This window comes from Mirounga angustirostris, unplaced genomic scaffold (genome assembly GCF_029215605.1).
Source record: "Mirounga angustirostris isolate CCGP_5_RB_7025 unplaced genomic scaffold, mMirAng1.0.hap1 SCAF_10, whole genome shotgun sequence".
NCBI classification, from domain to species: Eukaryota; Metazoa; Chordata; class Mammalia; order Carnivora; family Phocidae; genus Mirounga; species Mirounga angustirostris.
In genome coordinates, this window is record NW_026991718.1 from 134,316,472 (window position 1) to 134,330,682 (window position 14,211).

At 54.2% G+C, this 14,211-nt stretch overlaps 1 protein-coding gene and 1 long non-coding RNA gene across 6 annotated transcripts in view; one reads left to right on the forward strand and one right to left on the reverse strand.

Moving 5' to 3' along the window:
* The window catches only part of LOC123850655 (uncharacterized), a 42,334-nt gene extending 36,023 nt beyond the window's left edge, over window positions 1–6,311 (reverse strand). For all 3 annotated transcript variants that reach the window (XR_010405942.1, XR_006792390.3, XR_010405941.1), the window contains exons 1-2: window positions 5,929–6,311; window positions 4,240–4,418 (exon numbers count right to left, since the gene is read on the reverse strand). This is a non-coding gene — a long non-coding RNA (uncharacterized LOC123850655). The remainder of the gene's footprint in view (window positions 1–4,239; window positions 4,419–5,928) is intronic.
* Window positions 6,312–8,709: 2,398 nt separating this feature from the next.
* GNAS (GNAS complex locus) overlaps window positions 8,710–14,211 on the forward strand; it is a 53,853-nt gene continuing 48,351 nt past the window's right edge. For 2 of the 3 annotated variants that reach the window (XM_045886026.2, XM_045886027.2), the window contains exon 1: window positions 8,710–10,507. In XM_045886026.2, the coding sequence (XP_045741982.1) occupies window positions 8,710–10,507 (1,798 nt within the window). Of the gene's footprint in view, window positions 10,508–10,730; window positions 10,851–14,211 lie in introns of all 3 variants that reach the window. The other variant, XM_045886025.2, reaches the window with a different exon arrangement.

Here is a 14,211-nt window from a genome sequence, read left to right on the forward strand (position 1 = left end):
AAATCAAATTAAGCTTCCAGAGGCGAGTGATGTCATACGCCAGGTCAGGTGCTGCCCTTCTCTTAGAAATTGCCCAGCAAAGGGGATGAGATCCTCAAATTACATCTTTAATCCCCATTTTCCAGGATGAGGGATGGAATTCCTCGTCTTGCTCTTTGGGGTTTTGACACTAATGACTGTTTCCTAAATCTGGATGCCCCAGGAATGGACAGCAAGACCTAAGAATCTGCTAGGCCTGGTCCCGCCCAGTGGCCTTGGGTCAGACCCAGCACCTCACTGCCTGTTTCTTCACATGCAAAATGAAGTGTGTTCCTAGCATCCCCTTCAGCACCAAATGTGTGCAGGTTGTTGAGCCCAGGGTTGCCCAATTTGACTTTATCCATGATTTTAACACTAATGGGGCCAAAAACTGTGCAAGGTTGATCAAATAAAAAGCACCAGTTGTGAAGAGATCTGTTTTTTGTTGCTCTGATTTTGATTTTATCCAGTCTGTTTCTGAATGGGTGGCAAAAAAAAAAAAAAAAAAAAGGTTTAAAAAGGCAAGTTGGAGAATACAGAATCCCACTGTGTCCTGTTACTAGCCGTCCTTCAGAACAGATCTTTAGTGTGTGTCTTCTGTGTGCTTGTTTCCCCACCTGCTCTCCCTGATCGCGGTGTGTGGAAACAAGCTTTTCCGAGTGAGTGGGAGCAGGCAGCCGGAAGCCAGCCTTGCACCAAGTACTGCAGCCCGGGAGATGCTCACTGCTCTGGGAGCGCACAGTCTGACGTCGGTGGCTAACTGACCGCAAGTGTTGAATATATTATTTGGTAACACTTAGAAGGCTCTTGATTAGGCCAGACCCGCAAACATGGCTCAGAGGCTGCAGCTAGTTAGGATAAACCAGTCTCCTCAGCCTCTGTGTTTGTTTTTATTATCCTTCTCTCCCAGGAGCTTTTTCAGACTTTTTTTTTTCTTAATTGCTCCTCTCCCATGAAATGTTAATACCACAGTTATACAGATGTATTGGATATTCTGTTTCTGTACTGCGAGACCTTGTCATAGCTAAGTTGTTGTGTTTTTTGTTTTTTGGGTTGTTTTTTTTTTTTTTTTTCCCGCATTTCCCCCTAAACCAATCTTCCCCTGTGGCAAATGCCTGGGATAACAAAGCAAATGTTAATTAAAAAAAAAAAAAAAGTCAAATTAATGACTTGAGATCCCATTTGTGTTTTTTCTTTTTGGTTTTTTGGCTACATGTTACAAGGCTATATATAAGGTAAATTTTACTAATGTTTGGTTTTCCCTTTTTTTTTTTTTTAAATCTCACCGCCCCCCCAACCCCTGGCACCGATCCTGGTGCTAGTGCCCAGCTAATTCAGGGCAGGGGAGCCAGAGGGAACAGCCTAGTGACTTGACTTAGTTCTCCCCAAGGCCAAGAGTCTGCAGTGCAGGGCCACCGTCACCTGTTGACAGGGCTCAGCCAGTCATGGCAGGACACCCAAGACATCCCACACCGTCCCCCCCCCGCCCACTTGCCGGCACAGTCCCTGCTGCATGGTAGAATTGGGGAGGCTACCGTCCTGGCTTTGCCTGTGGACGTGGCCTGTTTTTATTCTATGAGCTTATTTTAGGGTGAGCCTGCTGCAAATTAATAGGGGGCCACGGCTGTCAGAAACGCCAGGGTATGACTAGGCTGCGTGCACAGATGGGAAGGGGTGTCCATAATGTGGGAGAAGATTTGGGGGGGAATCACAGAAAAAACTGGAAGACCAAGACAAGAACATTGGGGAAGGAACAGAAGATAAGATTTGGAGATAGGAAGTCACAGAGCCCATACATGCTAGGGCTATGAAGAGTTGTATGAAGAAATAAGGAGACTCGGGGAGAAAAATGTTTAGGGGAGACTTCACGGCCATCTGCAAAAATCTGGTGGCAGCAGAAGCAATGTCAGGAAGAACGTTTCTAATAGCCACGCCTGGCAGCGGAGGCATGCAGGTCGTCACTTTCCCTCAGAGGGTCTCTACAGACCTGGCCAGAAATTTCAATCTTCTAGGTGCGGTGCGGTTTTTGTCCATGTGCCTCAATTGCTTCAACCAGACGGAAAGATGTAAAACCTAGGAAATCTTGTTTTAGAGTTCAAATGCTCGATCTTGGATTTCAGTTCAGGGAGAGGCCCCACGTCTCAAACTGGCCAAGGACTGCCGCCAGCTGAAGATGACCTGTTTCTCCTCCCCCTAGGCGAGAGCCGGTTCTGAGTGCCCTGGCTTATGTTGCTGTCTCCATTCCAGTTCAGGGAGGATGCACTCTGGGAAATTGAGGCCATGCGCAAACATGAAATATACCATTCCCCTTACATTCAAATTACGGTGCCTGGGATAGCCACCATGATTACTGAAATTTTAAACAGAGCCTCCACTAAAGCCAAATTTATCCTCAGGGATTCCCTCTTGCCCTCCTAGCCCTCACTTTTACGCCTCTCTTAGCCCCCTTGCCAGGGCACCGTTCATCTTTTCTGGAATGGCCACTTCTCCCCTCCAGATTCTCTACTGCATCATCAGCTAGCCTGGAGGAGTCCACAGCCCCGTTCAAGTGACTGCCGGGAGCGTGTGGACCCACCCCACCACGGGTGGTCAGAGGACAGTCGTGTGCCTGGCTGCAGCTGAAAGGAGTAACCCTTCCAAGTTGAGGGCTGCTGAGTTTAGCTCGTGAGCTGAATGAAGGGGTCTGAATTCCTGATAGGAGACCCTTGGCCCCTGGGGCTCCAGCTCAGGGCTTTTTAATCTGAGCACATCAAGTATTTTCCTAAGTCTGGTTCCAACTGTCTTTAATATCAGCCCTGCACCTGCTCCTAACCTCCGTTTGAGACCTTTTCTCTGGAGCTGGCGTTTGCCCGAGACAGCCTGGTCACGCAGGCCCTTCTGCAGACAGCAGTAAGCTGCTGCTGCCTCCCCCGGCCGAGGCTGGAAGGGAGAAGGATGGGCACAGCACGTCTGGATTGAGCGGTAATTAACTGAACAGCTTCGAAGTCTCATGGCTACTCAGCACGCAAAAAAACATGTGTCACTGGGAGGCTGAGAAACGGAATAGTTGCCTCAGTTCTCTTCTCCAGGTTTACTCCCTTCTACTTTTGCTTTTTTCCTCACAACTGGTGAAAAGATTCTCCTTTTCCTCATTTGAAAGAAAGCCACTGACAACAGGGTCTGCAGAGACTGCTCTTCTGCAAAAGCCTGCCCCCCCCCCACCTCTGCCCCGAGCCATAGGCTAGGAGGAAATCCCACCGCCAAAAAAAAGCAAAAAAAGAGCTCTTTTTCCTGGTTTCTGCTCCCTTTCCTCTCGGCCACTCCCTTCTCTGCCTGCTTTCTCTTTCTCGGATACAGGGATGAACTAAGAAAGAAAGTTGACAGGCAGCTACCTAAAACTTGGATGTGCCTTGTGCTTTTGGCAATGAGTAAGAATCCCCAAATGTAAGCATCCTAACAGCCGTCTGCTGATTATAGCGTGCGCTCGCGGGGACGTGTCAGTGCGGCAGGATGAGTGAGTTTGGGAAGCCTAGGGCGCCACATGGGGTCGCCAAGGAAGGGGGCCATGTCCCTGCAGATGGCAATGGTGCTGCTCAGAGAGCCAACAGTGAAGAAATAACGTTCTTTCCATTGGGGGTTGCTCGTTTACAGAAGGCCAGCCGATATTCCACCTGAGGCACCCGGGCCATTTGGTGAACAGGCTGACTTGCCTCAGAAATGCGGTTTAACTGAAACATGAGCAGTGTTTGCTGTTCCTTTCTTAATTCATCAGGTGTAGGAAATCTGTTCTTTTTAAGTAGCTGAGGACACACAACTTCCCAGAAACCTTTGCCTGGATTTTGACAGCCAATCCTTTCCTTCTCTGATGGACGCACCATCTCATCGCACTCCCTGTGGGAACAGGGCCCAGACCCCGGCACGCAGCTTCTGTCCTCCACCCCAGCTCCCCGTTCTCTCTGGCACCCTGATGAGCCTCTCTTGCCTTCCTCTTTGTGATCTGTGTGAACTCACTCACTGCCTTTCCTTCCTTATCCCTGCTTCTTCCTATCAAATACTGCTTTCCCTGAGAGAAACCCATCCAGAACTGGAAATCTGAACTTGGCTGCCCACCACCACCTGTAACTGGCCATCTCCCTGCAGGGCAAGGCCACATTTCTATCTTGAGCCGGAAAGCTCACCAGACAGCCCCACCAATCACAGCAGGCCCCAGTCAACCCACCCGCTGTCGCCCCCAGCGCTTACCACACCGGGCTCCTCAGGTCCCTGTGGCCGGGCACACCAGCTGCCTTTCATGTCAGCCAGCTCCTCACACATCTGGCCGCACTTCTGAGGTGTCTCGGGTCCCACTCTGTTCTGTGACAGTTTCAGCTTTGAACCCCTTTACAAAAGTGATGGGATTTTCAGACTCTGGCAGGCAATCCCTACAGGGAAAAAAAAAAAAAAGTAGACACAATGGGGAACACTGGAGTTAAATAGTGGGATTTTTTTCTTCCCAGTCCTAATTTACCTTTAAGGTGATTCCTACTCAAGTCTAAGGGTCTTTCTCAGCCTGCGGCAGTGGTTTCATCCGGGGGTGATTTTGCCCCCCAGAGGACATTTGGCAAAGTCTACAGACATTTTTGGTTGCTACAACTAAGGGGCTGCTACTGGCATCTAGTGGGTAGAGGCCAGGGATGCTGCTCACGCCCTACAGTGCCCAGGACAGTCCGCAGCAGAGAGTCAGCTGGCCCCTATGTGAACAGTGCAGACGCTAAGAAGCCACAATCTCCATTAGGTGCTCTGAGCGCCTCTTAGATTCTCCCCTCCGGCATACCCCCACCGGTCCCTTCCGAGCCCACTGCTCGCTCCCGAGACATCTTTCCTTTTCCTCTCCAGGGCTCCCGGTGTTCAAGATTCTCCAGATACATTCCTCCCCTCCAGGGTAGTCTCTGATCTAGTCATTTCATACCCTATAAGGACAGCTGTCACTTTGAACTTGGGGTCTTTACCTTCCTTCTAAACTTCAGGCCCACCCTCTTAAATAATAGGCTGTGCAAACACTCCTTCCCGACTGCCCATCCTTCCTTCACCTCCGCCAGGTCTAAAACCAAATTGGCTCTGCCACCACAACTCTGGACTTCCTGTGTCACTTGTGTCCCATCATCCAAGTGCCAGACTTTGGCTTCTCCACCTTTTGTGCCTTTTTGGCACAGAAGCGGCTAGAGGGCCCTTTGGGATCCCTCTTGAGTCCCTTCCTTCAGCCTTCCTGCTACCTTAGAGGTTGTGACCAGCCACAGCTTCCGGTATTCTCTCCATCAGGACCATCCCCCCACACTGCCTCCATCTTTACTAAAACTAGGCTCAGACCCTACTTGAGGGACAAAAAACGTTCAACATCTGTTGTATTTCCTACCAAAACAACCTCAAAAGTGCTTGCCCTTTAGTTTCCAACTATCCCCAGACAGGTCCTATCCAGTTTGTCCCGCTTCCGCTCTCACTGCCCCTCCTAAGACTCCGCACGGTGCCCCTTGCTTCCCCTTATTGGGTCTTGTTAAGGGTAGGCCCACATCTCCCATTCCTCCCGTTCCCCCCATTGGTAAGCAAGGGCCCTACGCATCCATGCAGGCCCATCTGAAACGCTATTTTCCCCCATCAAGACTTTCAGGGTCCCCCACCCCAACCCCAGGAGGGGGTCTTTCTTTCATTTTTATGTTCCTTATCCTTTAGGATGGAGGACTGGTATCTACCCAGCCTTTATCCCCTCAGTAGCTGCGCTCTCCAGGCAAAGGACCAAGATACCAAAGAGTGTTGAACAAAGGGGTCCCGCAAGCCCATGAGGAGGTCAAACAAAGAGACCTTGTACCCATTCCTTGATGGACAGTGCTTGGGGACAGAGTCCAAGCGTAGTAGGCAAACGTCCCTTTGGGGCTCCAGACCCCAATGTCTACTGACCTTCTAGCTCGGCAGGGCGCAGCATCCCTGGGGCCTCAACTCCTTAGCCGTCTGGGACTGCTCCTCTGCATCGGGGCAGTAAGCCCTCTCTCTCCTCGCGGTCCTGGCTCTCTACCTCCAGGCCCTAGACATTTTCTTCCTCCTCGCCTGGCCTCAGCGGCGGTCCCCTCGGCCCGGTGGGTTTGCCCACCGCCACCAGCGACACCTAGGGTTGAGCCCTGACAGCCCCCGACCTTCCCTTCCAGCCTTGGTGACTTCTGGCTTCAGGAAGAGTGACCCCACGGCGCCAGCGGGCCTCGTGGCGTCCCAGGCCTGGCCGCCATACGCCCGCCCACCAGCAGCTTCCAGCCACGCCAGCAGCACAACCTCTTAGGGCGTTCCAACGCGGCGCCCCCTATTGGACCTCCCATTCATATCCGGTTTCCGGTCCGACGCCCCCTGCTCATTCGCCAGGCAACCTTGATTGGCGTGACCCCAGCCCAATGGCTGACCCAGCCCTGGGGTCGGAGGGGAGTGAGTTGACGGCCGCGACCCAGTTGGCCCATTCAGTGGATGCTCAAAGGGTTGAGCCGTTGCGCGTGGGGATAGTTGGACGAAGTTTGGGCCAAAGTTCAGTGTTGGCATTTCCAAGTGTGTAGACGCATGGACCTGACATGATACGCCTTTGGGGGACCCCACACGTTGCCCAGAGTCCGACTTTGTCCGCTTTCCTCTGCAGCATGGCCACGTGGATGGTGGATGCGGGGCAGTGATGCGCCGTGGCCGTGGTCCCATCGATCTAAGAGGGATGCGTTAGACTTAACGAGACTGAACGGTGCGTGGTTCACCCGCCTGAGGCTCGTAGATACAGCGATCCAAGCGGTGCTCCCGCTCGCCGCAGCCCACCCCTTGTAGCACTTCTCCTGCCATCTCTCTTACCCTCCGCCCCCCAGGCGACCACCTGCCTCATGCCCGGATGCCTTGCACCTAAAGGTGGCTTGCAGGTCCGTGTCGCCCGCTGGCGAGACAGACCTCATGCCCATGTCCCGGGTCGTACGTGACCCGCAAGCAGCAATTTTTTCCCGCGGCTCAAATCCCTCCGCAGACCCCAGACCCCAGACCCAGAGCAGTGCGCGTGCACGCACCAAGCCCACCCAGGCGGTACGGGTATTTTCCGCAGCCGGCTCCAAGCCCCCACGAGCTTCTGTGACAGGAGCGCAGCCAGGCGACCGCTGGACTTGTGGCCGGGCTCAGTGCCGCCTCAGAGGGCTTTAGCAGTGGAAAAGTGAAGCGGCTGCCCTGGGATGCCCATAGCGAAAGGAGAGGGGCTGGAAGGGGGCTGGTGGGGGGCTTGTGAGGAACTGGGGCCGCTGACCGACCGACCATGCAACCGGCACCCGAGGCAGATAAGCGGCCCATTATAGCCGCTGCCACCGGCGCGGCACGGTGTGTGTCTTTGGGTTCAGTGCGCACAGGCTTGTCCAGTCTCTGAGACCACGCTAAGCCGGCCATAAATCCCAACTGAAATCCCCTTAGCCCTTCCCCAGAACAGGAGGACCCCCGGAACTCTGAGGCCTGCACTGGATGGGGTCTCCGCGTGTGTCCCACGCCGCCCCCCCGTTCAGTGCCGCGGCAACTACCGCTTCGAGGGTCTCCGTGGAATGTGCCCAAGACCCTCTTAATTCCCCTGCATCATTATCCACATAAACGGGGGAAACACTTGCCCGCGCCACCCTCAGCTACTGCCAGGACCCCCCAGAGTGTGGTGGGGATGGGGGACATTGAAGTGCTTTACGGGAGCCAGTCTCGGCAAGCCGGCAAACAAAAGCTGCAGAAGCGGCAGAAAGTACCCCAAGGCATTTTAAAAAGAAATTATGGGCGCACACACGGCAGCCCCTCGCCCCTCGCCTCCTGTCCGCTCCGCCGGTGGGCTCACGACCACCTGTCGCATCCCCGCGCGCGCCCGCGCCCCCTTCCCACGCGCCCGAAGCCTTGCACTCCGGACTTGGAGCTTAAGATGCGAGGCTGCCCAGGTCTGGGGGCTGCGGCTCAGGGGTTCAGGGGTATTCTGGGGTGATGAAACCCTCCTGCAGTTCCCCCCTCCCCCCCAGGAGAGTCATTTGGGTCTGGGAGGGAGGGTTTCAGCTCCTGCGCTCAAGCAGCCCGGGGCCCACGTCTTGCGTCACGTGTCCCACAACGCAGGAGAGCTCTCTCTCTCTCTCTCTCTCTCTCTCTCTCTCTCTGGCCAGGGGATAAGAGAGGAGAAAGACTCCAAATCAGTCAGGGAGAGGACTGGAAGGAGCCAAAACATCCCTGCGAGGCCTACGCTCATCAGCCCCCTTACCCAAAGTCCGGGGCTGCCGGCGCCAGGATCCGGCTCCCGGAGCCGCCTCGGCACCGGGGCCGGCGTCCTCTGGTGGCAGAGAGCGAGCACTACGAGCGATTTTCGGACCGAATCGGCACGCTCCTCAGATCCAAGCAGGCGGGGCTGCCCTGGAGCAGAGAGAGAGAGAGAGAGGAGGGGACAAGGGCAGGCCAAGGGGGGGGGCAGGGGGCAGCCTGAGGGGATAAAAAGTGGCCAGGAAGGAGCCAAGACTCCACCAGCAACAATAGAGTTGCTTCCGCCACGGTCTTGGGTTTGAGGCCCTGAACCCCCAGACCTCAAGAGGGTTGGAAAGTGAGGTTGGAGAACTTTCTAGCTGGTACTTTGAATTTTTTTGAAAAAATTTTTTTCACCCTAGTTCGGTTGGGTGCTCCGGCTTACGGGGCCCCAAGTTTATTTTAAGAGTCCGCCACCGTGTTATGGGCGTGCGCAACTGCCTCGACGGCAATAATATGTCAGGACAACGCGATATCCCCCTTGAACTCGGGGAACAGCCCGAGCAACCATCTTTGGAGGCCCCAGGGGCAGCTGCCCCCAGTCCTGGGCCTGGCGCAGCCGAAGAGATGGAGACCGAACCGCCTCACAGCGAGCCCGTCCCCATCGAGAGTGAAGGCGAGGCCTGTGGACCTCCAGAGGTCTCCAGGCCCAACTTGCAGGACCTGGGTCAGGACGTCGAGGAAGCCAGAGCCCATGGAGGCTACAGCCCACCTCCTGAGGAAGCCATGCCCTTCGAGGTTGAGCAGCCCAGCTCAGGAGGCTTCTGGCCTACCCCGGAGCAGCCTGGAGACACCACTGGGGCCCGTGCAGGCCTTGAGGTCTTCAGCCAGGCGCTCATGGAGCCCGGAGCCTTCGGTGATGCCGGACCAGGCCTGGGAGGCTACAGCCCTCCACCTGAGGAAGCCATGCCCTTTGAGTTTGAGCAGCCTGCCCAGGGAGGTGGCAACCAGCCTGTCCTGCAGGTCTCAGACCTCGCTCCGGGAGGCCCAGGTGCGGGGGTCTTTAGCACTCCTTCCCAGGAGCCCCAAGCTCTCAGACCTGCAAACGCAGGCTTCAGAGGAGACCGCAGCCCTCCCCTTGAGGAGGCTATGCCATTTGAGTTTGATGGAGCAGCCTTTGGGGACGACAGCCCACCCCCTGGGCTCCCCCGAGCTATCCCACAAATCGACGGCGGCAGCGGCGGCCAGTCCGCGGAACCCGCGGTCCCGAGTGCGGTCCTCCTCGCTCCCGCCGCGAACGAGCCCCTCCTCTGGGTCCCAGGCGCCATCGGCAGCCCATCCCGAGAGGCTGTCAGATCTCCTCCACACTTCGCGGGCGACAGCCCCCCGATGGAGATCTCCGGACCCCCGCTCGAGGTTGGTAGCGCCCCCGTTGGGGTCGACGACGCTCCCGTCAACATGGACAGCCCCCCAATCGCGCTTGACGGCCCGCCCATCGAGGTCTCCCGAGCCCCAGTTAAGAGAGAGCGAGCAGAGGGAGAGAGACCCCCAGTTGAGGGAGAAGCAGCCGAGATGGAAGGAGGCTCAGCCGCCGCTGCTGCGGAGGGAGGAAAAGTCCCCTCTCCGGGGGACCGAGCCCCTGACGCCGGGGCCAAGCCTGCTTCTCCAGCCGCCGGGGCAGCCGTTGCCGCCCCTGACGCTCCAGCCGCCGGGGCGGCCCCAGCCGCCCCTGACGCTCCAGCCGCTCCAGCCGCCCGGGCAGCCCCTGCCGCCCCTGCGTCTGGAGCCCGACCCAAGCTCCGCTTCCTCAGACCCCCCAGCCCCGAGATCCAGGCTGCCGATCCGCCTACTCCGCAGCCTACTCGCGCATTTGCCTGGCGGGGCAGGTCTGGCCGCAGCCGCGACGACGATGAGGGGTCGGTCAGCAGCGACGACGACCACAGCAGCGATGAGTCCGACGATGGGACCTCCGGATGCCGCCGCTGGCTGCAGCCCCGGCGAAATCGCCGCCGCCGAAAGCCCCGGCGCAACTTGCTCCGCAACTTCCTCATGCAGGCCTTCGGGGGCTGCTTTGGCCGATCTGAGAGCCCCCAGCCCAAAGCCTCGCACAGCCCCAAGGTCAAGAAGATTCCTCTGGCGGAGAAGCGCAGACAGATGCGCAAGGAAGCCCTGGAGAAGCGCGCCCAGAAGCGCGCAGAGAAGAAACGCAGCAAGCTCATCGACAAACAACTCCAGGAGGAAAAGATGGGGTACATGTGTACGCACCGCCTGCTGCTTCTAGGTAATGCGGCGGACTCTGCCCGCGGGGAGCAGGGCCGCCGGGGGACCCCGGGAGGGGGTGGCAGGGCTGCCCGGTGGAGCTCAGGGCCTGGCAGCGGGAGGAGGGTGTCCAGGCCGAGGCGGGAAGAGACTGCTAGAAAGTTCCAGCCAGGGGCCCTAACTTTGCCCTGGGAGCGGGAGGGGGCCTCGGTTGGGCTTGGGTGGCCGAAGTATGTGCCCTCCAGGGAGAAAAGTGGTGCCGAGCAACACTGAGGGTCGTTTCCGGCTGGACAAGCCAGCGCCAGCGACCGTAAGATGCCCCCGAGTCCTGGGGTGGGGGCCGGCAAGAAAGGCGGGGGCTTCAGGTGAGCCAGGAACTGCCGGGGAGGGGCCCCGGGGTTCCCCAGGCTAGGCCGGTTGGGGCCGTGGTGGGCTGGGGTCGTTGGGGAAGGTGCGCCCCGCCTCGCCTGGCACTGCTGCTTGGACTCAGACAGCTTGTCGTTGGTGTGTGTTGGTGTCCATATTGTGTCCGCCTGTGCATGGTATGCTCAAGTGTCCCCCAGTTCCCATCCCTGGCACCCCCAGATTACCCGCCGACTGTGTACTCGTACTGGGGAACGGGCTGTCTTGTGTTTTGCGCCATGGCGCGGGCAGAAACTTTCCGTGTTTGCACACTCTTGGTGGTACCTTGTACGCTGGCGCTCTGCAGCGGGCGGCGCGGAAAATGCGGAGGAGAAGCTGGTGGGACATCTTGGGGAGTGTGTTGGGCCACTGGCGCGGGGGAGAGGGGGCCGCCTCTCGCTGGCCTCCATAACCTTTTTTCTGTATGTCTTTCTCTCTTTTTTCCCTTTGCGCTAAGCGTTTCCTCACTTCTCATTCGTTCGCCAAACCCTCCCGCCTTTACGGTTGAAAAACCAGACACTCAGGTATCTGGGGCGTCGGGGCTACACACGTAAAGTTCAGTATTCTGCACACACTCAGCTCACCTGGTGGGGGGATGGAGGGAGGAGGGGGGAAAAAAAAAACCACTTAATCTGCTACAGGCAGGTCTGGATCTAAACCTACACGGGGCTGGGTCCAAGAGGGTGGGCGTGGCTGTGTTTAAAAAATATGAAATAATTTTTTTCCTAGGGAAGAGCCGAGGTAAGCCAATCATTTACGCTTTTACAAAGAGTACAGTAGGAGGGGCTTGGTTTAAAAAAGACTGTTATGCCTTGGGAGTGGAATGCTGTCTTGTCTTCGAAATGCAATTAAAATAAAAAATTTTAAAAATGTTTCCAGTGTATTTTAAGTATATGGACGAAATGTGGTAAAACTGTGACTATGACTTGTGAAATATGTAAATGTTTGCATGTGAATCTTTTCAAGCAGCTTTAGCTGGGGGCAGAGAGGATCAAAGGTAAGATCCTCTGCGAACGGACTTGGATACCAAGAAATTAAAAAGGTCTTGTGTTCATAACCACATTGGGTACGTTTGGCGGCCCTCCGCCTTCCCCTCCTTCTCTCTTCATCTTTCCCACCTTTGAGTGTCCCCTCGCCCCTCTAGGACTCTCCCACACACACACAACAAGTCCCTCCCCCCCATCTCCCCACCTCTGTGGCCCTTCCCACACCCCTCACTTCCCCTCCTCCAGCCTCACCTTGGCTCCCAGCTGAGGCACTGGCTCCTTGCGCCACAGTCCATCAGAGCAATTAGTAAGGGTCTGACTGTGTGGCTTGAATGAAAATTTCAAAAGTGAAGCTCCACAATCTTAATTTCTTTATTTTATTCTCTAAGACCTTTCAAGGGATTTAAAGATCACAATTTCTAAAGCTGGGCTACGTTTGTTGGCGAAATATTTTATAATGTGTGATGCTTTTTAGTAATGACATTATGGACAATAACTACTGGCTTCTGTGACATGTGTGTCTTTCACAAATCACAGTTTTAAACATGGTAGTCCTTTTAGTGCCACCCATCCAGGGAAATAATGACGTCATCATTTTCCCAATCACATATAGAAGGGATGCAGTTTTAAATTTGGGATGTCCCAACTGTACTAATAGCCAGAGCCTTAGATGACAACACGCTGTTCTCCCGCAGACAACTGGTTTTGCTGTAACAGTCCCATTTCAATATTCTGAGCTTAGCTCTGGGAAGCTGGCCTCTGATGGGGAGAGGACACACGTGGGTACAGACAGGGAGCCAGGTGACAGTGTCCACTGGACCCCTAGTTGGCAGTGTCCCTTACTTGCTGGGTCCTCTATTCTGGGGGGGTTGGGGTGGAAAGCACAGTCCACTTAAATCAGGACTGGAGGCTTAAAACCATAGATTATGCCCACCCTGCAGCAAACTGTCAGTCCATGTCTGGGGCCAAGCCTTAGGAATATTAGAAGTTTACCTTGCTCACCCTTGTTTTGTATCCAGGGTGCAAAATTAACCTTAATAAAAGGAAATTTGCTGGGGTCATCCCACAGTGGTCCTGACTCTGCTCTCAGGGAGTCAACTGGCCAAGAAGACCAAACCCCAGGCCACATCAGACACAAGCCTGAACTAGGACAGCCGGTGTTACCTGCTGCCATAATGCAGTTTGTCGAAACGGCTCATTTCTGACCAGCCTTCATTTGGCCAAAGTGACAAGAGAGGTACCCCATCTGGGTCTGAGTTACTGATTGGGGGAGGGGGCAGGAAGGAAGGATGAGGACTTACATTTAGGACAAGATCTCTTACTGTCTAATTCTAACACAAAACAAGACATCCATATATTCCTACCACTGAAAACGCAGGTCAAAAGAGCATCCTTTCATATGGTTACAAATTTGTGACATGCACACTCATCTGTTGCTTTACAACTGTGTGTGTGTGTGTGTGTGTGTATACTATTTCCATTTCTATTGCCCAAACAGTTTAACCATATTAGAGGGAATTTTTTTTTAAAGGAGATAGGTAATAACATGACTAAAATTCTAGAATATGTAAGAGATGAAGACTTTTTTTAACACTATTCAATAATAGACTATTTCCATGTTTTTGGAAACCCAATTTGGGTATGATTCCCCCATTTTTTTAAGACTTGAAGGGGCATGTAGATTAGAATTTTTTAGTATCTGCTACATTTTATTAAAAGTGTGCAGGCAAATGCTATAGATAATAATGGCCATCCTGTCATGATACTTTATTTATACAGTGAATCTCAATTAATTGTATGATAATTTATTTATGCCACCAGGTACAACAGTGATGCATTGCATCCCATCATGCAGAGGGCCTTTTTTTTTCTTCTTCTTCTTTAGTACAGCCATTTTTCCTTGTTCGGAATGCCTCCACTGAGCTTTTTGGTGCAGTGGGGAGGGCATAGCTTATCAGGCCACCAGATCTTTAGAATTAAGAGAGACTTTTGTGATTTTCCCTATCTGTCTCCCCAGTAGTAGTTTATGCCTCTCGAAGGCCAAAATTCTTTCCTGCCTTTTAAAATACAATTTCCCATAGATTTCTCTCAAAAAAGAAATGTTTTCTATACAAGTAGGTTCATTTTTATAATTTGCCCACATTATGTCTATCATGGGAAATTGGTATTAGGCAAAGAAAAGTGGGTCCCTGGGCTTTTTGCACACCCCCTCCTGACTTGAAAGGGATAGCCTCCCTGCCTTCAGGTATTAGTAACCAGTAATAGTAATGATCACGCATAGTGATACCACATTCTTATTGTAGTTTTAAAAGCCTTTCATCTAAGTCACATTTGTCCT